This window comes from Ranitomeya imitator, chromosome 3 (assembly GCF_032444005.1).
Source record: "Ranitomeya imitator isolate aRanImi1 chromosome 3, aRanImi1.pri, whole genome shotgun sequence".
NCBI lineage: Eukaryota > Metazoa > Chordata > Amphibia > Anura > Dendrobatidae > Ranitomeya > Ranitomeya imitator.
In genome coordinates, this window is record NC_091284.1 from 114805746 (window position 1) to 114829722 (window position 23977).

At 41.6% G+C, this 23977-nt stretch overlaps 1 protein-coding gene across 1 annotated transcript in view; it reads left to right on the forward strand.

Annotated features, from left to right (window-relative positions):
* The window catches only part of COL26A1 (collagen type XXVI alpha 1 chain), an 817346-nt gene extending 796110 nt beyond the window's left edge, over positions 1 to 21236 (forward strand). The window contains exons 8-15 of the mRNA XM_069761307.1: positions 4186 to 4329; positions 4456 to 4548; positions 4705 to 4748; positions 8124 to 8186; positions 8556 to 8600; positions 15251 to 15295; positions 18024 to 18108; positions 19424 to 21236. Of these exons, the coding sequence (XP_069617408.1) occupies positions 4186 to 4329; positions 4456 to 4548; positions 4705 to 4748; positions 8124 to 8186; positions 8556 to 8600; positions 15251 to 15295; positions 18024 to 18108; positions 19424 to 19578 (674 nt within the window). The 3' untranslated portion in view covers positions 19579 to 21236. The remainder of the gene's footprint in view (positions 1 to 4185; positions 4330 to 4455; positions 4549 to 4704; positions 4749 to 8123; positions 8187 to 8555; positions 8601 to 15250; positions 15296 to 18023; positions 18109 to 19423) is intronic.
* Positions 21237 to 23977: the final 2741 nt, after the last annotated feature.

The following is a 23977-nucleotide window of genomic DNA, read 5'->3' on the forward strand; positions in this document are numbered from 1 at the left end:
CACGTGGCAGGTAAGCCACATGCACCCCCACAGACAATTGGAAATAAATGCCATTGAGCACTAGATACAATAAAGAGTCTATCAGAAAAAAGTGTGCATATATGCACAGAAATATGCCAATCTGCTACCAGCTATACTCCATGGAAACCAAATAATATCACACATATTCCCGGACCCCTGGGTGATATGCTTCTTTGTTTGTAATCTTGTGGCATTTATATGTAAATTCTTGTTGGATCTTGGCAAAACACCTGTTTGCCTTGTCCCCAGGTTGGAGGATAATGCTGTGTGTTTGTTTAGTCATCTCTTGCACAGGGTAAATAGGACCGGGAGACGGCACTCGGATTTGGTTTCTATGTTTATATGTGTGATATTATTTGGTTTCCATGGAGTATAGCTGGTAGCAGATTGGCATATTTATGTGCATATATGCACACTTTTTTCTGATAGACTCTTTATTGTATCTAGTGCTCAACGGCATTTATTTCCAATTGTCTGTGGGGGTGCATGTGGCTTACCTGCCACGTGCGATTTTTTGGTTTTTAAATGTTTTTAAATGTATGTCTTGCTCTGATGTGCCTTATTTGTATTAATAAAGTTATATATTTTTTGAAGGTTGATCCCTGTTGTTGCGCATATCCTTTTTTCTTTTGTTTGGTTTTTCAATTGGTCTGCCCAAAACTGTTCCTACCTCATCAGCTGCTGTTAGCACTAGGGACTCCCCGTCCTGCAATCCAGCTTTCCTGGGGCCTGCCACCATTTCCTCTTACTCTTCCTCTTAGGAGAGATTGAGACATGGACTCCAATGCCTCTTCAGGGCCATAGACCATGAACTGTCCACGGATCTAAGCTAGACTCTCTGTGTGCCCTCCTGCTGTTTGGCAGCTTTGTACTGTTAGCGCCCATCACAGTTGTAGAAAACTAGAATTAAACATTACATACATTAAAGTTCAAACTTAAGGTAACAGTCCAAACCACTCTATTCATCTCCCGTGTATGATGTCTTCCTCCTCTGTTCCTCAGATCGTCCTGACCCCGGTCCCACTGTGATGGGAGTGATCAAGTCACTATAACTGGGGAAATTAATGCAGCAACCAGCTGCAAACTGGAACAACTGGGGAGGCACTACATTTGTAGTTGGAGCCTCCTGGGTCTGTCTAACCCGACTTCAGAATAAGGCCTTCAGAACATGGCCTTTAAAGAAGAAAAACAAAGCCTAGAGATGTCCACCTACTTCACACTGTCTTCTTCTTCCAGGCATCACAGGAGTCTGGGGATGGAGATCAGTCCCACCTCCACGGCTGATCAGGATACTGTCTTTCCTGGACATCCTGCAGCAGTCCTTTCCCTGACACGAACATCTGGACTGAGGCATTTCCCGTCAGGCAGATACTAATGCTGGAACTGACAATCGGGGTGCTTCAGCACCAGGACGTCTCTTCTCCTCTTGTTTGGACCAAACAGGAGTATGGTTACAGGCATCCAGGTTTACATGATATGTTGTGGCGCTAGTGACTGTGCTGTTTCTCAAATTCTGCCTCCTCCCACTTTTCCACGACTTCGCTGGTCACGCACCAGCCTTTACAGAAGTGAACCTTCTCACCTACATAGAGGCTATGTACAGCAGGCGGTATGGCAGAGTGTCTCTTATACTATGGTCCGATTCACATACATCTCACCTACAGTTCCCATCTCCATAATAAAACTGAAACCTTTTATGTAATTAAAATCAGCCACAGGGCCCTTGGTGCATTGATTCTCAAACAAGGTTCGCTTCCGGCCTTCAAGTCACTCCAGAGCCAGGGTATCAGCTCTCATCCTTTACTCCATGACAACAGGCATCTCGCATAGCCAATGGATAACCTTGGATGTCGGCCTCATAGGTGGTAGGGGGTCCCACCTTCCCTTGTGCCAATTGATCTTCTCGGGTCAAGTCCATTTTGGAGGAATGGGGGCAGGTGGCAGAGCTTCTTTCTCTCTCAGCCACTTCTCCCATAGGACACTCACTTTCTTCCAGGGGCAGTGCGGTCGGCCTAGCAGGAACTGACTGACCTGGTGTGGGAGCATTTTCCAAAGCTGGCATCTGGTTCTCTGCAAGCATCCGGCTCCAGTAGAGTGGTCGAGTTTCATGTTGATACAGGCCCACCTGCAGCTACAGAGTCATCTGCCATTGTACTTCTAGCATCGATGTCTGTTCTGTGGTTCCACTACCAGGCTGCTCTTCTCCTCCTGTGGCCCCTGGCTTAGTGAGGTAGATCATCTCTTCATCTGATGAGGTATCCACCGCTTCTGTTCCTGTATTTTGGTTGAACATGCGGCTCATCGATGGAGTAACATCTCGGCATCTGTTACGGTCCTCTGTTCTAAGCAAAACGACGCCTGCCAGTCACTTCCGGCACGCTTCCCGCCCGACTGGCTGGTTGATCTAATGACACGACTACCACCTCCGCTGTCACTCCCATGACACCACCTCTGGACATGTCATCTCTCCTCATCATCTCTTACCCTGTAAGCCGCCACACTTACTGGATCGTGCCTCCTTCCACGCTGCTCCACGTTTTCTGGGTTGGGACTTGTTTCCCGCACATCCTCCTTGAGGTTAACACTCCAATGGGCTGGGCAATTCATCTTCATGCCTTCAGTCACCATCCACTTCCACGATGGGTGGGACCTCCCCACTTTGGACCACCAGCTGATGCCATCTTGGGATTCATGCTGCCATCTGTCATCTGGGGTTTGTGTCGTCTGCCATCTTGGAGCTCATATGCTGCTCTCCGCCATCTTGTTCACCGTTAAGGTAGCAAGTTCTCTGTTTTCATTTTCTTTAGTTGCAAGGGTCTGACACTGCTCACAGATCTACTTGAAGAGAGGCTCAGAGCCTGTGTTGTGGGTTGGTTCTGATTTCTCTATATTCTGAAACCCCTCCTCTAAATGGATATTTTTCCCATGTGTGTTGTGCTGCACGCTGCTATATCTGTGTCTCTGGGACCGGGATTACTTGCACACATCTCAGGAGACCTTCAGTCTGGTTCATTAGGTTTGATTTTACTGTAAAGCTCAGGTACATTCAGCTGTGGCATACAGTATGGGGCAAAGCCTCCTCCAGTTGATGTTGCCATAAAACAGTATACTTCAAGGTCCTGCCTCTGGTGTGCCAGACTGTCCCTACCTCAACAGCAACTATTGACACTAGAGACTCCCTGTCTGGCAATCCAGATTTCCAGAGGCCCACCACCGTATCCTCTTGCTCTTCCCCAACCAGCCTCTTCCCCTTAAGAAAGAAAGAATGAGACATGGACTCCAATGCCTCTTCCAGGCCATATGCCATGGACTATCCTGGGATTTATGCTAGGCTCTCTATGCGCCCTCCTGCTGTTTGTCTGCTTGTTACTGTTGGGGCCCATCGCAGCTTGTACTTGAACTTGAACCTGCCATTAACTCTGTTTGAGACTCTCACTCCTCACTCTACTGTCCTCATCAGGAAGTGCTTCTACTCACCCTCTGACACGCCCTGCTTCTTTCCGGCAGCCTTCCTTCCTAAGAATCAGCGCTTGAAAGACCTTCGGTGACGTCGCGGCTCGTGATTGGTCGCGTGAGCGGTCACATGGGCGGTCGCGCGACCAATCACAAGCCGCGACGTCATCGAAGGTCCTTCACGCGCTGATTCTAAGGAAGGAAGGCTGCCGGTTAGCACCAGGGCGCGTCAGAGGGTAAGTATAGCAATATTTTTTATTTTAATTCTTTATTTTACACTTAAATATGGATCCCAGGGCCTGAAGGAGAGTTTCCTCTCCTTCAGACCCTGGGAACCATAGTATCCCATTGCACTGCATTGGGTTTCGTGTTTCGGCCGACCCCGAATTTTCTATAGACCTGACTTTTGAGAAAGTCGGGTTTCGTGAAACCCGACCCGATCCTATAAAAGTAAAAGTCGCTCAATCCTAGTGGGCAGGAATATGGGGGGGAAGGGTGAATATTAATTTGCATTTTACATATGCTTGACTTTCTGGCTCGAGACAATAAATTTGTCTGGGACATGCAGGAACACAACAGAGCCACGTAGAGAAATAAAAGTTACATAACCTAAAAGGGCTGCCCAAGCCCTATTTAAAAAATCACTTGACAGATTCGCTTTAAAAAATAAGTAAATCATTATATTTTCAATATTATTTTCCATTATGGCAGGACCTATTGGACCTCAAGGGCCAAAAGGAGAGACTGGAAATCCAGGACTGCCAGGTCCTCCAGGGCCACCTGGACCACCTGGGGCTCCTATCTCTTTACCAGAGGGTGTTCTTTACTCTTTACAGCCTAATTCCGATAGAGAAAGTGAGTATTTGAGTGCTTTTACTACAAAGGTTTTATAACGAACCTCACTAATTATTGGTTTATGCATATGTTTAGTTCTTTATATTTGACTTGCCGATACATGTTTTAATGCAAATTCTCTCTTAGATGGGGAACCACATTTGATATCCACTATAACAGATACAATAATGTCTGGACTTCCAGGACCTCGTGGCCCACAAGGGCCTATTGGCCCCCCTGGTAAATTAATTGATTAATCATTGCTCTTATTACCTCTGTCATCTTATTTAATTTCTGACAGTTATCAGGCATTTTGATTCACACTGACTTTAAAGGCAGAAAAAATTCATATACGAAACATGACAATTTGCAATTTGTCCCATTTTGGACTTTCAGGGCCAAGAGGACTTGCTGGGCCAATAGGCAATCCAGGGCAACAGGTGAGGAAACTAAAATAAATCCCTCTCTGGTATGTGAAGTTGACATCTCATGTAAGTTGGATCTAGGAAGACAACAACTCTTAGGCTAAAGGTACCTTCACACATAACGATATTGTTAACGATATCGTTGCTTTTTGTGACGTAGCAACGATATCGTTAATAAAATCGCTATGTGTGACAGCGACCAACGATCAGGCCCCTGCTGGGAGATCGTTGGTCGCTGAACAAAGTCCAGAACTTTATTTCGTCGCTGGATCTCCCGTGGACATCGCTGGATCGGCGTGTGTGACACCGATCCAGCGATGTCTTCACTGGTAACCAGGGTAAACATCGGGTAACTAAGCGCAGGGCCGCGCTTAGTAACCCGATGTTTACCCTGGTTACCATGCTAAAAGTAAAAAAAAACAAACACTAGATACTTACCTACCGCTGTCTGTCCTCCAGCGCTGCGCTCTGCACTCCTCCTGTACTGTCTGTGAGCCGGAAAGCAGAGCGGTGACGTCACCGCTCTGCTTTCCGGCTCACAGACAGTACAGGAGGAGAGCAGAGAAGCAGAGCACAGCGCTGGAGGACAGACAGCGGTAGGTAAGTATGTAGTGTTTGTTTTTTTTTACTTTTAGCATGGTAACCAGGGTAAACATCGGGTTACTAAGCGCGGCCCTGCGCTTAGTTACCCGATGTTTACCCTGGTTACCGGCATCGTTGGTCGCTGGAGAGCGGTCTGTGTGACAGCTCTCCAGCGACCAAACAGCGACGCTGCAGCGATCCGGATCGTTGTCGGTATCGCTGCAGCGTCGCTAAATGTGAAGGGGCCTTAAGAGTTCACACAAGGCATTTTTGCTGGGGGAGTTTCTGCAGTAAAACCTGCACTCTTGGCAGAAAAGAAGCAGCATCAAAAACGCATGTTTGGTGCGGTGTTTGGTGCGTTTTTCAGGATTCCAAAGTTCAACTTTGAATCCACCACAAAAGCATGAACACAGGTCACCAATACAAGACATATGTTTGTGAAAAAATACACATACAAATGTAACAGTTTTTTAATTAAACTGTACTAATCCCAACTACCATCTCACGTGACCAAGACAAGATGGTAAATCTGGAAAAATCACAAAAATAAATGGATTCCATATACTGCTGTTTCTGCTTTTTTTTATTACTCATTGCTTTCAATGGGTGAAAAACGTTAAAAACAACGCTGAAAGAAGTGACATGCTCTATGTCCAAAAAATCATGCAAAGCACAAAATACTGATGACAAAAAACTATGTAAAGGTGGGCATTAGATTTCTAAAAATTTATAGGTTATGCTGTAAAACACAGCTGAAAATTAGCATAAAAACGTATTTTTTAAAATGCATCAAAAACGCCTAGTGTGAACTTAGCCTTACTGAAACTGTTTAGCAATAGGACGTTACACATATGTAATCCTTTAACCCCTTTCTGACCTCGGACGGTATAGTACGTCCGAGGTCAGATCCCCTGCTTTGATGCGGGCTCCGGCGGTGAGCCCGCATCAAAGCCGGGACATGTCAGTTGTTTTGAACAGCTGACATGTGCCCGTAATAGGCGCGAGCAGAATCGCGATCTGCCCGCGCCTATTAACTAGTTAAATGCTGCTCTCAAATGCAGACAGCGGCATTTAACTACCGCTTCCAGCCGGCGGCCGGAAATGACGTAATCGCCGACCCCCGTCAAATGATCGGGGGTCGGTGATGCTTCAGAATTGTAACCATAGAGGTCCTTGAGACCTCTATGGTTACTGATCGCCAGCAGCTGTGAGCGCCACCCTGTGGTCGGCGCTCACAGCACACCTGCAATTCTGCTACATAGCAGGGAACAGCAGATTGCTGCTATGTTGCAGAGGCGATCGTGCTGTGCCTGCTTCTAGCCTCCCATGGAGGCTATTGAAGCATGGCAAAAGTAAAAAAAAAAAAGTAAAAAAAAATGTGAAAAAAATAAAGAAAATAAAAGTTTAAATCACCCCCCTTTCGCCCCAATCAAAATAAATCAATAAAAAAAATATCAAATCTATGCATATTTGGTATCGCCGAGCTCAGAATAGCCCGATCAATCAACTAAAAAAAAAGCATTAATCTGATCGCTAAACAGGGTAGCAAGAAAAAAATTCAAAACGCCAGAATTACGTTTTATTGGTCGCCGCGACATTGCATTAAAATGCAATAACGGGCGATCAAAAGAACGTATCTGCACCAAAATGCTATCATTAAAAACGTCATCTCGGCACGCAAAAAATAAGCCCTTAACTGACCCCAGATCATGAAAAATGGAGACGCTACTGGTATCGGAAAATGGCGCAATTTTTTTTTTTTGTTAGCAAAATTTGGAATTTTTTTTCACCACTTAGGTAAAAAATAACCTAGACATGTTAGGTGTCTATGAACTCGTACTGACCTGGAGAATCATAATGGCAGGTCAGTTTTAGCATTTAGTGAACCTAGCAAAAAAGCCAAACAAAAAACAAGTGTGGGATTGCACTTTTTTTGCAATTTCACCGCACTTGGAATTTTTTTCCCGTTATCTAGTACACGACATGCTAAAACCAATGATGTCGTTCAAAAGTACAACTTCGTCCCGCAAAAAATAAGCCCTCACATGGCCAAATTGACAGAAAAATAAAAAAGTTATGGCTCTGGGAAGGAGAGGAGTGAAAAACGAACATGGAAAAACGAAAAATCCCAAGGTCATGAAGGGGTTAATGATCTGTGATGTACATTTTCGTCACTAATCTCTGTGGGTATGTGTGGCGGGCTCAGAGCTAAGACCACATCATATCTGACAGAAGCTGGCTGTGGTACATACCTGGTCCCTGCCTTTAGCAGCAATCTCCAGTTGCTGATGTTAACTATTTAGATGATGCTGCTGTCACCGCCGATGGTATTTAAATTGCATGGTTGACAGTGAGAGTGTTTGTACAATGTCTGAGCACTGGGCAGGGGAGCAGAGAAACTCATATAGCAGTAAAGACATTTACTAAGAGTAGTTATTTTGAACTGGAAATGCCTGAACAAGGTAGATGAAACAGCCGTTTCAGTATGGAGCTTGAGAAAACATGAAGCAAGATAAAGCAGCAGAGGTACATTACAAAAATTCATAACTTTCCAAAGCGTCATCAATAATTGAAAAAAAGTTTAGGTATTTTTTATTTGAATAGCTATTACCTAACTTCATTCTGAGTAAAGTCATCAAGGTTTTTCCAAACAATGGTGGTACACTCTTGGTTGGGTGGGATTTGCAAGTTGGAATAATTCGACATGAGTTTTCTAGTGAGTAGTTTGGCAGTTCTCATACATCTGACTGTAATCCCTTATAATATGTTTATTGTGAAATTTATATTTGTTCCCAATTTATTTTGTAGGGTAAACCAGGACATCCTGGTCAGCCCGGAGGAAAGGGTCATAAAGGTGACCAAGGAGAAAAAGTAAGTGCATTGTTTTTGGTCCCAGTTTTTCACCTAAGCTGGCTAGATACATAACCTGGTATACAATTTGCTAACTTGGCTGGAAATGTATTTATACTAAATATAATTGGAGAAAGTTCAGTTTGTTATATATTTTCAATCGTTCTCACTAATTGACTGTTTTTCTGCATTGTGACATCCAGAACATTAGTATTTCTGAAAGTGAGTTAGATTATCCTAAGAAATGGGATTTATGATGATTATCCTAAGAAATGGGATTTGTGGTGATTATCCTAAGAAATGGGATTTGTGGTGATTATCCTAAGAAATGGGATTTGTGGTGATTTCTTGTTTTCATATTTTATATTCATCAATATCACACATTTTTAGGGCGAACCAGGCATGGCAGGAGAGCAAGGACTTAGGGGTCCTCCTGTAAGTATCAGATGCTCTGTAAATCTGCAGAATATAACTTTTTTCATTTAAAAAAATTCTGTCATTATAGGGTTCTTTTTATTTAAAAAATCTAATAAGGATTTCTCATCTGGATTTTCTGGTTTAAAAATTATAGAATATCGAAAAATTTTCATTGTGGTTGTTTCCTGAAGAAGTGCCTGTCGCATTGAAACATGTTCAAATAAAAACCGCAAGCTAATAAATTTCTTTGGATTGACGTCTACTCTTCAATAATCATCAGCACGAGAAGCATCCACAAATTCTCCAGATCCTGATAAAATTTGCATTCTGTATGAGATTTTACCAAATCTACAGTGTATGGTGTTAATCTTCAGCAATCCACTGATAAAACTATAAAGGAATTTTTAGGTTTCAGATACATCTTGTGGACTTACCTTTGCGATACGTTCAGAAGTTCAGTATTTGGTCAGTAATTTACATTAAAAAAATATCCATTTTGGGTTTTTTTGATCATCAGGTAACCTTTCTTTCACTGCCTGTAAGTCCAGGACAATGGCTGAAATTTCCTGCTCATCAACCTACTAAGAATTTAGCTGCTTAGTAGGAAGTGTATGTTGGCACACCTACACTTTAAAGGGAACCTGTCACCAAAAAATCGTATATGAGATAAGGCCACCGGCATCAGGGGCTTATCTACAGCATTCTGTAATGCTGTAGATAAGCGCCCGATGTAACCTGAAAGGTAAAGGTACCGTCACACTAAGCGACGCTGCAGCGATACCGACAACGATCCGGATCGCTGCAGCGTCGCTGTTTGGTCGCTGGAGAGCTGTCACACTGACAGCTCTCCAGCGACCAACGATGCCGGTAACCAGGGTAAACATCGGGTTTCTAAGCGCAGGGCCGCGCTTAGTAACCCGATGTTTACCCTGGTTACCATCGTTAAAGTAAAAAAAACAACCACTACATACTTACCCACCGCTGTCTGTCCCCGGCGCTGGGCTTCTCTGCACTGGCTGTGAGCGCAGCAGCCGGAAAGCAGAGCGGTGACGTCACCGCTCTGCTTTCCGGCTGCCCGGTGCTCACAGCCAGAGCAGAGAAGCCCAGCACCGGGGACAGACAACCGTAGGTAAGTATGTAGTGGTTGTTTTTTTTACTTTAACGATGGTAGCCAGGGTAAACATCAGGTTACTAAGCGCGGCCCTGCGCTTAGTAACCCGATGTTTACCCTGGTTACCAGCGAAGACATCGCTGAATCGGCGTCACACACGCCGATTCAGCGATGTCAGCGGGAGAGCCAGCGACGAAACAAAGTTCTGGCCTTTCTGCCCCAACCAGCGATATCACAGCAGGGGCCTAATCGCTGCTGCCTGTCACACTGGACGATATCGCTAGCCAGGACGCTGCAACGTCACGGATCGCTAGCGATATCGTCCAGAGTGACGGTACCTTAAGGAAAACAGGTTATATTATACTCACCCAGGGGAGGTCCCGCTGCGGTCTGGGTCCGATGGGTGTCGCGGTGCGGGTCCTGAGCCTCCCATCTTCTAACGATCACATCCTCTTCTTGTCTTCCTGTTGCGGCTCTGGCGCAGGAGTACTTTGTCTGCCCTGTTGAGGGCAGAGCAAAGTACTGCAGTACGCAGGCGCCGGGAAAGGTCAGAGATGAGGACGTGATCGTATGAAGATGGGAGGCGCTGTACCCGCACTGCAACACCCATCGGACCCGGACCGCAGCGGGCCCTCTCCTGGGTGAGTATAATATGACCTGTTTTTCTTACCTTTCAGGTTACATCGGGGTTTATCTACAGCATTACAGAATGCTGTAGATAAGCCCCTTATGCCAGTGGCCTTATCTCATATACGATTTTTGGGGTGACAGGTTCCCTTTAACGAGCTGGTGCATATTTCAAATTAGGAGGGTCGCGTTTAGTATTTGGTCAGTATTTTACATCAGTAGAATCATAGAATGTTAGAGTTGGAAGGGACCTCCAGGGTAAGCATGGCCAACCCTCAGCTCAATGCAGGATTCACTAAACCATCTCTGACAGATGTCTGTCTAGTATCTGAAGACTTCAATTGAAGGAGAACTCACCACCTCTCCTGGCCATCACTGTCAACAAGTTTTTTCTAATATCTATTCTGTATCTTCTCCCTTTCAGATTCATTCATTGCTTCTCATATTTCCATGGCAAATGAGAATAATGATGATCCCTCTACACTGTGACATCCGTTCAGATATTTTTAGACAGCCATTAAAGGGAACCTGTCAGCAGGATTATGCATAGCAACCTACACACAGTGTCACAGTGCTATTATACTGAATAAAATTATACCTTGGTTAATGAAATCCATCTTGCTGTTGGTTCTTAATCTTTATTTTTAGTTTTGTGTTAATGATATGCTCGTGTCCTGAGGCGGGGCTGAGGTATGTGGTGCTCTGATTAGCTATTCATAATGCAGCCTGCTGACAGGTCACTGCTCCCTCAGTGTCCTGCCCCCTAGTTTGCATAATGAATACCATCACATACTGAATAAAAAAAAAAACACTTCTGCAGGCAGATGCCAGCCATGGCACCTGCGCTGCAGCATAATCGCATGTGTACTTTGCACTTCTTCCCTTTTGCAGATTTACTTGAGCGAGGTAAAAAAAATCATTTTGAAAATGGTGTCCACCTCACCTGCACAGTAGCAGCACCGCCCGCGCATGTGCAATAGCAGTCTCTAGGAGATCGCAAACAGCTGCTATTGCACATGCGCAGGCGGCACCATCTTGGTGGAGGACTTTTTTTTTCTTCTCCAGCAAGATGGCACCTGTGTGACAGCACCTATCGGATCTCTATACAAACGGAGTGGTGCTACTATGCCATTTTCAAAATGATTTTTTTTTTACCTCGTCAAGTAAATCTGCAAAATGGAAAAAGTGCAAAGTACACATGCGATTATGCTGCAGTGCAGGTGCCACGGCTGGCACCTGCCTGCAGAAGTGTTTTTTTAAATTTTATTCAGTACGTGATAGTATTCATTATGCAAACTAGGGCCAGGTCACTGAGGGAGCAGTGACCTGTCAGCAGTCTGCATTATGAATACCTAATCAGAGCACCACATACATGAACCCTGCCTTAGGAAACGAGCCCAACCGCAATATGGATTTTATCAACCAAGGTATAACTTTATTCAATATAATGGCACCGACCTGACACTGTGTATAGGTTACTATGCACAACCCTGCTGACAGGTTCCCTTTAAGTCTCCTCTTTGCTTTCTATTTTGCAACCTAAACATTCCCAGATCCTTTAGCCATTCCTCATAGGACATACTTTGCAGTCTGCTCATCATCCTGGTAGCTCTTCTCTGAACTTGCTCCAATTTTTCAATGTATTTTTTAAAATGTGGTGCCCAGAACTGGACACAGTATTCCAGATAAGGTCTGACCAAGGAAGAGTAGAGGGGAATAACTACTTGAAGTGATCTAGACTATATGCTTCTCTTAATACATCCTAGAACTGTGTTTGCATTTTTTGCATTTGACTCATGTGCAGTCTGTGATCTATTAGTATACTCAAGTACTTTTTCTCTCATGCTGTTGCTTAGTTCTATTCCTCCCATTCTGTAGATGTAATTTTAGTTTTTCTTGCCCACATGTAGAATATTGCATTTCCCCCTGTTTCTCCCCATTCTATTGGTCGCTGCCCATTGTTCAAGCTTATCTAGATCCTTCCTAATCCTTTCTCTGTCTTGTCTAGTGTTAGCTATCTTTCCTAGCTTTGCATCCTCTGCAAATTTGATTAGTTTACCTTCAGTTCCCTTATCTAGATCATTTATAAAAATGTTTAACAACACTGGGGCCATGACAGAGCCTAGTGGTTCCCCACTTGAAACACTGTTCAATTGGATGTGCAACCATTTCTCACTACTCTTTGAGTACAATCACCGAGACAATTTTAAATCCACCTAACCGTAGTCTTGTCAATCCCATACTTGGCCATTTTTTCAATAAGGATAGTATGGGATATTTTATCAAATGCTTTGCTGAAGTCAAGATATACTATATCCACCACATTTCCCTGAATCACTCAGTCAGTGATTCCAGCATAGAAGTAAATTAGATTAGTTTGGCATGATTTGTTGGCTACAAACCCATGCTGGCTCTGGTTAATTATTGTATTCTTATCTAAGTACTTAAATACATGCTGCTTAATATGTTCAAATATCTTTCCTGGTATAGAAGTAAGGTTCACTGGCTTGTAATTTCCTGGCTCCACCTTCTCTCCTTTTTTGAGGATAGAGACAACATTTGCCCTTCTACAATAAGGTATAGAACAATCAGAGGAAAAGTATAATGGAAACACACTACCACTTCTGCGTTTTTAACCCACTCCTGATTTTGGCTTACAAATACTGTTATAAAATACTGACCAAATACTGAACATGTGAATGTGGCCTTAAAGGAAATCTAGATATTTTGATTTATTAAGGACATCTGTGGGCAAAAGACATGAGGAAATATTTATCCAGTCTAATCTTAGTAAGTACAAACTGAGACTGGACAATTTTAAAATGCAACAAATGTATCAAATTATTATTATTATTATCAATTATTGTTTGATAAATATTTCTAATTTTAAGATTGTATAGTCCAAATTTACACAATCTATCAGTTGACTTTTTTGTTCCACCAGAAATGTGTACCAAAAGTTTAGTGCATTTTTTTGAGTATTGGTTACATTATAATTTTAGATCTGTCATTCTCCTTTTCAGTGAGACCAAGCACCTTAGTCAGTCAAGTCAAAATAAGTGTCTAAAACACATCATAAATATGGTATAAGATTTTTTATGTCAGAATTTTGGTTAATTAAGCTTGATAAATATGCCACATTTTCAGTCTGAAGCTAAATTCGCACATCCGAGTGACACGCCCATGTACTGTCCGTTTTTTTCTCAGACAGCATAAGGGCTATTGATCCATACACCCACACACATTCATTTTAAGGGCAGAGACAGACTGCCGTATTACTCGTGCGAGAATCGCATCGTACTGCCAACACACTGGCATGGCACCTCTCCTGACCTGAGCAAGACAGTATGATGTATTTCTATGCAGTTGTCAAGCTCAGGTCAGGAGAGCAGACAGCCAGTACGAGGTTTACGATGTGATTTTCACATGCGAAATACGGCAGTCTGTCTCTGCCCTTAGAAGCATTCCGTGTGTTCGGTCTGTGAGACTCAGAGCACGTCCTACTATCATCCATTTTGCGGATGAGACTCGGCCACTAAAGTCTATGTGGATCTATATAAAAGGAATGAAACATGAAACCCATCCTTTGCACTTCAATGTTACATCCATGTTTCATCTGTTTTACACTGATTGATGGTTAAGGATGAATAGATAAATATAAGGTGAGACAATTTATACCTTCTTCAGTTTTTAAAAACATATAAAAAATGGATGCAACACGGAAACTAATACGGATTGTAATTGAGGGAAATAGTCAATTTTTACAGGGATATAAAATAGACACATGTGATGAGTTAGCCTTAAAGGGAACCTGTCACATCATTTCAAGCATTTAAACTGTCCCCAGTGCGCTGTTAGTGATGCTATGTGCATCACTAACACTTTTTTTTTAATTAAAAACGTCACTGTAAAGCACATTATATACTTACTAGATGGCAGCCCGATTCTAAAGAATCGGGAGTCTAGAATCCATATATACTTTATTTATTCAAATGTAAGAATAATACAATTAATAAATAATAGTAAGAAAGAACAAAAATAATAGGCAGTATATGGAGAAAACACCAAACAAAAGTTCAAAATTGGTGCGAAAATGTCACTGAACCACTTCACAACTAAATATATATAGTTTTGGTAAATGGTATTATCTTTTTTTTTACGAAATTCGGCAGGAGCTTGAAGAGCAACGTCACTGGGCCCGCCTCCACGCAGTAGAAACTTGCTGTGAGGTAAAAATTCAAAAATCACACCAAAATGGCGGGCGGAGTGTGTCACAGTACGGCACGTTTCTGATTGGTCGCTCGCAGCAGGCGGCAACCAATCAGACACTGGACACTGTTGACGTCACTTATCTCCGGACATTAGCTCCGGACATTAGCTCCGGACATTATCTCCGGACATTAGCTCCGGACATTAGCTCCAGACATTAGCTCCGGACAAAGCCACGGAAGTTGGCACAAATTGCAGGAAGTAGTATTCTAGGCAATTATATATTAGATATAGTACCTGCTCATTTAATTATATGGGTGTGATTCATTTTCTGTTTAGCCACGCCCGTCGTCGCCCACTCAATTTGATTGATTTCCTTGTTTGCACTGACGTCACTAGAATCCTGCGCTTGCACAGTGTAGAGTGGGGAGCCACACATGCATGGGGCATTATAATATTACTATGAGGTCTACATCTTAAAATTGCATAGATTTTATCATTTGGAGATAACCTGTTTCAAATTTGACAGAAGAACCTAAAGGGCCCCATTATAGCCACGTATTGAACTAAAATTAAATCTGTTTCATAAAATATTGGACTTATAACAATAAAAATATTTAGCATAGATCAGTACGTTTTTTAGTAACTGATTCAATTGCAGATTTTGCTGCTCAGAATTGTTATTGACAATTATTTACATTATTACTATTTCTATTACTAGGGAGAACCTGGATTAAAAGGAGAAGATGGACATAAAGGAGATGATGTAGGGTACAATTTTTATGCTTTTCAGTAAAATATTGGAATTGTTAGAATTGTATAATAAAAGCAATTGAATATATAAGATGGTTAGTTTATAAAAAAAAAATAAGAACATGATGAACACTGAGTAAGAGGATGGTTATACAGTTGTGGCCAGAAGTATTGACACCCCTGCAATTCTGTCAGATAATACTCAGTTTCTTCCTGAAAATGATTGCAATCACAAATTCTTTGGTATTATTATCTTCATTTAATTTGTCTTAAATGAAAAAACACAAAAAGAATTGTCCTAAAGTCAAATTGGATATAATTCCACACCAAACATAATAAAGGGGTGGACAAAAGTATTGGCACTGTTCGAAAAATCATGTGATGCTTCCCTAATTTGTGTAATTAACAGCACCTGTAACTTACCTGTGGCACCTAACAGGTGTTGGCAATAACTAAATCACACTTGCAGCCAGTTGACATGGATTAAAGTTAACTCAACCTTTGTCCTGTGTCCTTGTGTGTACCACATTGAGCTTGGAGAAAAGAAAGACCAAAGAACTGTCTGAGGACTTGAGAAACCAAATTGTGAGGAAGCATGAGCAATCTCAAGGCTAAAAGTCCATTGAAATAATAACAATGACTAAAATTATTTAAAGAGTATTTGTAGCCAGCATGGAAGTTACAACCTATTCTTTTTCAGCAGTCTCAAAGAGAATCCATGGAGCGACCTCCTCTCTATTCAGATGAGACTCTGCAGATCACCATTTTTGGGAACGGTGAAGGTCCCAGTAGTTGAACCCCTAGCGATGTGGGAGGTTTTCCATATCCTATTGAAAACTTCTATGCTTGGTACAAATCATCTAAAAGTAGAAATCATTTAAATTAAATTCATTTATAATGTCAAACAGTTGCAAGAAAATTAGTGCCACACAATACAAATATAAAGTGCCCCAAAATTAGTGTCAGAGTGATCCAAGCATATAGTGTCATGATACATCGTGCATTCATTTTCTGTTCAGGCTACATTCACACACTTCTACAGCATGCACCTCCTCCTTGAAATACCATGTGAATCTTTTGTCTTTTAAAGACATAATTTAGAAATAAAAATGCAATATATCACATTTTATTACTCTAAGTCTATACTTCTTATGACATTTTGAGTAAAATGTTACACTTTTGAACTGAAAACTTAAAAATATTAAAAGATAATTGAAAGTACCCAGGATTTATCATAGGGGTTATTACATGTTACATATTTGCCAAAAGAGACTTTAGTAGATTGAATGTAAACAATGCACAACCCACCTTGGGATATAAACTTTAGCCAAGTTTTTAGGATTCTGGCCAGAAAATCTGTTTTAATTATGGATGAACTCAATTTGGCTGTTTGTCAGAATGTGTTTTAATGTTAATGTTCTTGGGTTTTACAATAGTTTTCATTTTATTTTGCAATGTTAGATGTACCAGAATTACATTGTAACTTCTAGCTTTAAATCTACCTATGTTCTATTGATACTATAATAAAGGGGGAAATTTATCATTTGCTGTGAATAAGTGATACCTTCCATAAATTACATTTTTTGGTTCATGAAAAGTCCAAGAGATGGACCAAATTTACAAAAGTACCATTCTGGGTTTTTTTAGCGCTGTAGTGGTGCTGCTAGTCTAAGGTCCATGACACTAGTATTACACTTACCGCCCACCATCTTCACCTTTTATCGGCCTGAAGTCAGATGTAATGGTAACAATTTCAAAGGAAGTCTATGAGAACCATCACGAGGCTCTCATAGTCTTACAATGAGTTGTGACTTACCGTACAGCTCGGCCAGCAAACACTGTAGCGATCCAACGGGTCAAACTGCTGCAGACCAAAAGGAGCAATGGCGGTAGAAGGTGAACTTGGCGGTCGATAAGAATAAGATTAGGTGCAGGGACCTTAGATTAGAAGCACCATTCTAACACTGCAAAAAAAAAAAAAAATGATGGTTTTCATTGGGGTTCTAACATTTGTAGCAGCAAGAAGCATGTTACTATTGAAAAAATCCTAGAACTCCCAATTAATTTATGTTGTACAAGGGTGATCAAAGCTTTAATTAATGTGGCTTGACTGATAAATACATATTTTTTCAAAATGCTCAGAAATAGGTTAAAAAAATCCAATCCTCATCTCCGCAGTGCCCCATGACTCCCTTTACAATGTTGCCTGATGTCCTTCTATTCCTTTCAGTTCTCTGTGTCAGACAGCATCAGAATGTGAGTAGCAGGAAAACGGTGAGGTTAAAACACCACTCCGGCCGCTAATCTAAGTTCCCTGACCCTAAAATTAAACTCAACAGCCGCCGTCTTCAGCTGCTCCCAGCGCTATTTGGATCCCAATCCGCCATCTTTGACCGCAACTTCTGCCTGACTGGAACTGGCTCACCCAGCAAACACTGGAGTGATCTGCATGTGACAATCAGAGTGGCGCTGGTAACAGAGGAAGATGGCAGCTGGTAAGTATAAGACTAGGGCAGGGAACTTAGATTAGTGACACCACTCCAGCAGTAAAATGTAAAAAAAAAATGCTGGAGTGGTGCTTTAAAATTAAAATTTCCTTTTTTTAACTCATTCTGAGTATTTTGAAGATAATGTTTACTCACCAGTCTGCGCCTTTAAGAACATCACTCTATGGAACTCATTGTTTGGGTCTGATTTTCTCTATATTCATGCTAGAATAACAGAAGACATTTCTCTTATAGGGAGAAGCTGTCCAGCAGCTTAGAGAAGCTCTGAAAATTTTAGCTGAAAGAGTATTAATTTTGGAGCACATGATAGGAATACATGGTAAGTATAAAGTACAAAAATTATTAGTAGAGATGAACGGATCTGACAAAATTTGAATTTGCCGAATTGTGCAGATTTTAGAATCTAGTGGAAATTAATATAGCAGAAAAGATTTTCTCCAAGAATTAAATGTTTCCTATTTTATTCTGATGTCTCTTTAGACCTAGAGAATAACAAACATAACATATAAAAAATAAAAAAATCTAATACTCACATTATCACTCACTTGTCCCTGCTTCCCTTCTGCCTCCGGTGCCCACTGCCAGCCTGTCCGAGCATCAAAGCTTTTTCTTTCTGCATAAGGGCTTCCGGACATGAACGGACTTCAAAGGTCAGGGTGCATCATCATGTCACAAAGTGCTATGGCCTCTGATGCCTGATCTCTTTACTCTAGAACAGGAATTCCGGCTAAGACCAGGCCTCATCTTATGATGTCACAGCGTTACGACGTGCTGTGACCTCCAATACCTGAAGTCTTTACTCTAGAATAGGACTTCCAGACATGACCAGGCCTCAGAAGTCACTGTGCATCAACACGTCACACAGTTACAATGCGCCGAAACTTTTGAGACCTAGTCAGTCCTGTTGTAGAGTGAAGACACCAACGTCATTTTGCTGAATTTGTGAGGAGCAAATCACAAAAAAAATCTGTATCCTGAGTATATGGGTTTTTGTAAAATTCAAGTAGCATTCTATTCTACTCGATTATATTCATCCATCTCTAATCAAGACCAAATGTTAAATTCCTTACCATGTTATTCTTGTTTGGAATTTAGACATAATGTATGCCTCAAAATAAATTCAATGAAAAAAGGGTGAAAAGAGCTTTATTGCTGTCATATTCCTGCAAAAATTATTTTATTATTAATTTATTTAAAGTGGACTTGTAACCAGGTCAAAAGTGTTCATTTTTTGCTGTTATTTTATTCTTGTTGTTTCCCTGAGTATTCAGCTTTTTTTTCTTTACGCCGTCTCAGGGTTCCAGAGATGTTTAGTTTTAATTTTTATGGTCAATACTATGAGGGGCGCGGCTCACAGGGTAATAATTAAGAGCAGCCTAAAGACATGCCCACAGAGAATCCTGTAAGCACCGCCCTTTTGTGAAAGACCATAAAATTTGCACTAAATCAATAGGCCCATATCTGTGGAACCATGTAGTGGATTTGAAAAAAAACAAAACAAAAAGCAAAATATTCAGGAGAACAGCAAGAATAAGATAGGAGCAAAAATTTGCCACTTTTGACCTAGTAAAAGAGTCCCCTTTAAAGGTTTCAAAACAATATATTTTTACCTGTACATTCCCCTCTTTCCCCAGATACACTGTCATTTGTGGAGCCGGGCTCTGGTCAGGACATTTTGGGTTCTATTACTTCCAAAAATCTAAAACAGAAAAGTGAACAACAACAGAAATATCAGACACTTGATATCTTTTCATCACTGCTGGACGACAGTGAATCAAGTCAGAACTGATAATAACTTGGACATGTTTATCTTGCAAAATCAGAAATCTCCAGCCTGCAGTGCTTACCAAGAAAAGATGAATGGAGAGAGCTTTGCAAATGTTATGCAATGTCACTACAAGAAATCATGATGTGAAGCAGATACGTTCCGTTACTGCAAGTCTTTAACACAATATGAATCCATGTTCCAATTGTAAATCTTTTGTGTTGTGTTGATAATATTTCTTACACTGATATTTGGTAAATTACACAAATGTATCTGCAGCATCCATGCACTGTTTTCTTTGAAACAAATAGAATACTTTTCTTTTAAAAGGCCTAATGTCCCAAGTCACATGGTGGCTTCTCCTATAAATCAAACATATTCATTTTTATGTATTACGTGTATCATCACAATAAAAACAGTATGGGCCCAGATACAATGACCCCGATTCATAAAGATCTTCTTTGTTCAAGCCAGTCTTGATGAGGTGCTATGTAGGCTTGAGATGATTGATTAAATATATCACCTGAAAAATATGCTATTAACCTGTTAATCTGAAGGTTAATAGCGTTGTGAACCTGCCCGAAAACCGCACTTAGGCCGGGTTCACACTGCGATAGCAGCAGCCCATTCAGCACATACACTAATGGGCTGCTGTAACGCAAGTGCCGACGTTTACATCCCGCTAACGCAGATAGACCATCTGCTAGCTCTATCTGCGCTAGCAGTGATGGACCCAGAAACGCTGCAGCCCGCGTCTCAGGGTCCATCACTCAATGACGGCACATCCCTAGCGCACGCCCGTTATGGGCGTGCGCTAGCGATGCATCCGACATTGCAGTCAATGGCGGCCTTAACGGACTACGTTACACCGCGTTTATGCTGCGGTGTAACGTAGTCCGTCTAACAGACTGCCAGGAAGCAATGTGAACCCAGCCTTAGAAGTTCACTTAAACTGAAATGCTGCCATGGGGAATAAAATCAATTTCCGCTCTGCAGAGTTGGTCTAAGTGCCAGTGCAGGTCACAACAGGTTCAGGTGACACGTTCACTTTCTTTAAAAGGCAGAGGTTCCTTAAAGAATCAGATGCATCTTAAAACAGGTGTGCACCTTGCCACAAATCTTACTCCAGTCTGGTACTGGTATGCTACAGCTTGTAATGAGTTAGATGAGTGGGCATAGTCAAGCTCTGTCCCACCCCTTTTCTACCCAGCTCAGCTGAATTTGGCAGAGCCAGCCGAAACTGGCTCCAAAAGTCACAAATTGTTTCCGTAACTTCATGTTGGGCAGAAATCTTGCGACTTTTCAAGTGTTTTACAATCGGGCATAGTCGCTTTTGTGAATCGGGGTCATAGTATTCACCAGTTCACTGATACAGTTATCATTTATTATATTGACATATGGCAATATTACCTTGAAAATACTGACACCATTGCATACTCACCAGTCATTAGTGGTTCTTTTATAGGTACACTTGTTTGATTCAAAATATCAACCATTTAATTTAATTGCTTGATCAGGAACCCAATTGTTCAAAGCTTCTTCTAGTTATAATCAATATTTCACTGGGCACACATAAGATCTGGGTTTAAGTTACTCCCAAAGGTCAATAAGTAATATACAATGGCATGTAAGAGTTTGGGCACCCCTGGTCAAAATTACTGTTATTGTGAACAATTAAGCAAGTTGAAGATAAAATGATCTCTAAAAGGCCTAAAATTAAACATGACACATTTCCTTTGTATTTTTTGGACTCAAAAAGACTAAATATATAGTCATTTTTTACAACTTGAAAATTACAAAAAGGAAAATGTGTCCTCTAACCATGTGCTAAAAGCAGCAGCCATGAGTTCTTCCTAGCAGCTGCCTATCACTCTGAAAATGATGGAGGCCCACAAAGCAGGAGAAGGCTATAAGAAGATAGTATAAGAAGATAGTAAAGCGTTTTCAAGTTGCCCTTTCCGGACGTTAGAAATGTAATTGCCATATATACTCGAGTATAAGCCGACCTGAGTATAAGCGACCCCCCTAATTTTGCCACAAAAAACTGGGAAAACTTAATGACTCGAGTATAAGCCTGGGGTGGAAAATGCAGCAGCTACTGGTAAATTTCAAAAATAAAAATAGATACCAATAAAATTTAAATTAATTGAGACATCAGTAGGTTAAGTGTTTTTGAATATCCATATTGAATCAGGAGCCCCATACAATGCTGCATACAGTTCATGATGGCCCCATAAGATGCTCCATAAAAAATACGCCCTATATAATGCGCCACACAGTTTATGATGGGCTCCATAAGATGCTCCATATTAAAATATGCCCCATATAATGCTGCACAAATGTTGATTATGACCCCATAAGATGCTCCATAGACACATTTGCCGCATATAATGCTGCACATGGCCCCAGAAGATGCTCCATAGAGATATTTGCCCCATATAATGCTGCACATGGCCCGAGAAGATGCTCCATACAGATAGTTGCCCCATATAATGCTGCACATGGCCCCATAAGATGCTCCATACAGATAATTGCCCCATATAATGCTGCACATGGCCCCATAAGATGCTCCATAGAGATATTTGCCCCATATAACGCTGCACATGGCCCCATAAGATGCTCCATACAGACATTTGCCCCATATGCTGTTGCTGTGAATAAAAAAATTAAAAATTACATTCTCACCTCTCAGGCCCCGGCACTTGCTATATTCACCTGCTCCGCGTTCCACTGCCGACCGCCGCTGTGTCTTCCCCGTCTTCTGCACTGACGTTCAGGCAGAGGGCGGCGTGCACTAATCGCGTAATCGCGCCCTCTGACCTGAGCATCACTGCAGAGGACGCAGATGACGCAGTGGCGCCGATGGTGGAACAGGGAGCAGGTGAATATTGCGCACTGTGTTATACTCATCTGCTCCTTGTGCGGTAGCTGCACGTCTGTTCCCCGGCGCCGGCAGCTTCTTCCTGTAGTGAGCGGTCACATTATTCTATTGTTCAGAGACACCTGCACAAATATGGCCTTCATGGAAGAGTCATCAGAAGGAAACCTCTCCTACATCCTCACCACAAAATTCAGACTCAGAAGTATGCAAAAGAACAGATGAGGTTAAAATATAACTTTTGGTCACAATGATGAAAGGTATGGTATATGTGGAGAAAAAAGGGTACAGAATTTCAGGAAAATAACATTTTGCCAACCATTCAGCATGGGGGTGGATCAATCATGCTTTGGGGTTGTGTTACTGCCAACTACAACATGGAATACTTCACAGGTAAAGGGAAGGATGGATTCAATGAAATTTCAACAAAATTCTAATGCAAATATAACACCATCTCTAAAAAAGATGAAGTTCAAAACAGGATGGCTTCTACAAAGTAATAATGATCCTAAATACATGTCAAAATTCACAATAGACTACCTCAAAAGTCCAAAGCTGAAGGTTTTGCAATGGCCCTCACAGTGAACTAATCTGAACATCATTGAAAATCTGTGGCTAGACCTCAAAACGGCAGATGACCCAGGAATCTCACAGAACTGGAAGAATTTTCCAAGGAGGAATGCATGAAAAGCCCTCAAACAAGAATTGAATGACTCTTGTCTGGCTATAAAAGCGTTTACAAGCAGTGATGCTTTCAAAATGGGTACAACTGGATACTAGCCATGCAAGGTGCCCAAATGTTTGCATATTCCCATTTTCCTTTTTGTAATTTTTTTATAATTAAAAAAATACAATATATATATTTTTGCCTAAAATACAAAGGAAATGTGTCATCTTTAACTTTAGGCCTTTTAGTGATCATTTTATCATTGCTTAATCATTAACAATAATGCTAATTTTGACTAGCTGTGGCCAAACGTTTACATGCCACTGTACTGGTACCAATAAATCATAAAGTTATTGAAGCAGAAAAAAATGAATGAGAGAGTGAAGGGTTATTCTCAAATTGTCTCGAGCAGCTTACAACTGCAATCTCCTTAGGCTAGGTTCACATTGTGTTAGGGCAATCCGTTTAGCGCATAGGCTAACGGACTGCGCTAATGCAATGTCCCAAAAGGGATAGCGTTTGCCGATCCCGCTAGCGCAGATGCCCAATCTTGGTTTCTGACAGGGTGAGGACTTCTCCTTAAGTGACAATTCTGCTGAGCAGGAAAGCTGTAGTATTAATAGAACTATAACTTAGCACAAGATCTGCTGTAACACATTCAGCCATCAGTTACTTGTTTTAAGGTACCTTCACACATAACGATATTGTTAACGATATCGTTGCTATTTGTGACGTAGCAACGATATCGTTAATGAAATCGTTATGTGTGACAGCGACCAACGATCAGGCCCCTGCTGGGAGATCGTTGGTCGCTGAATAAAGTCCAGAACTTTATTTCGTCGCTGGACTCCCTGAAGACATCGCTGGATCGGCGTGTG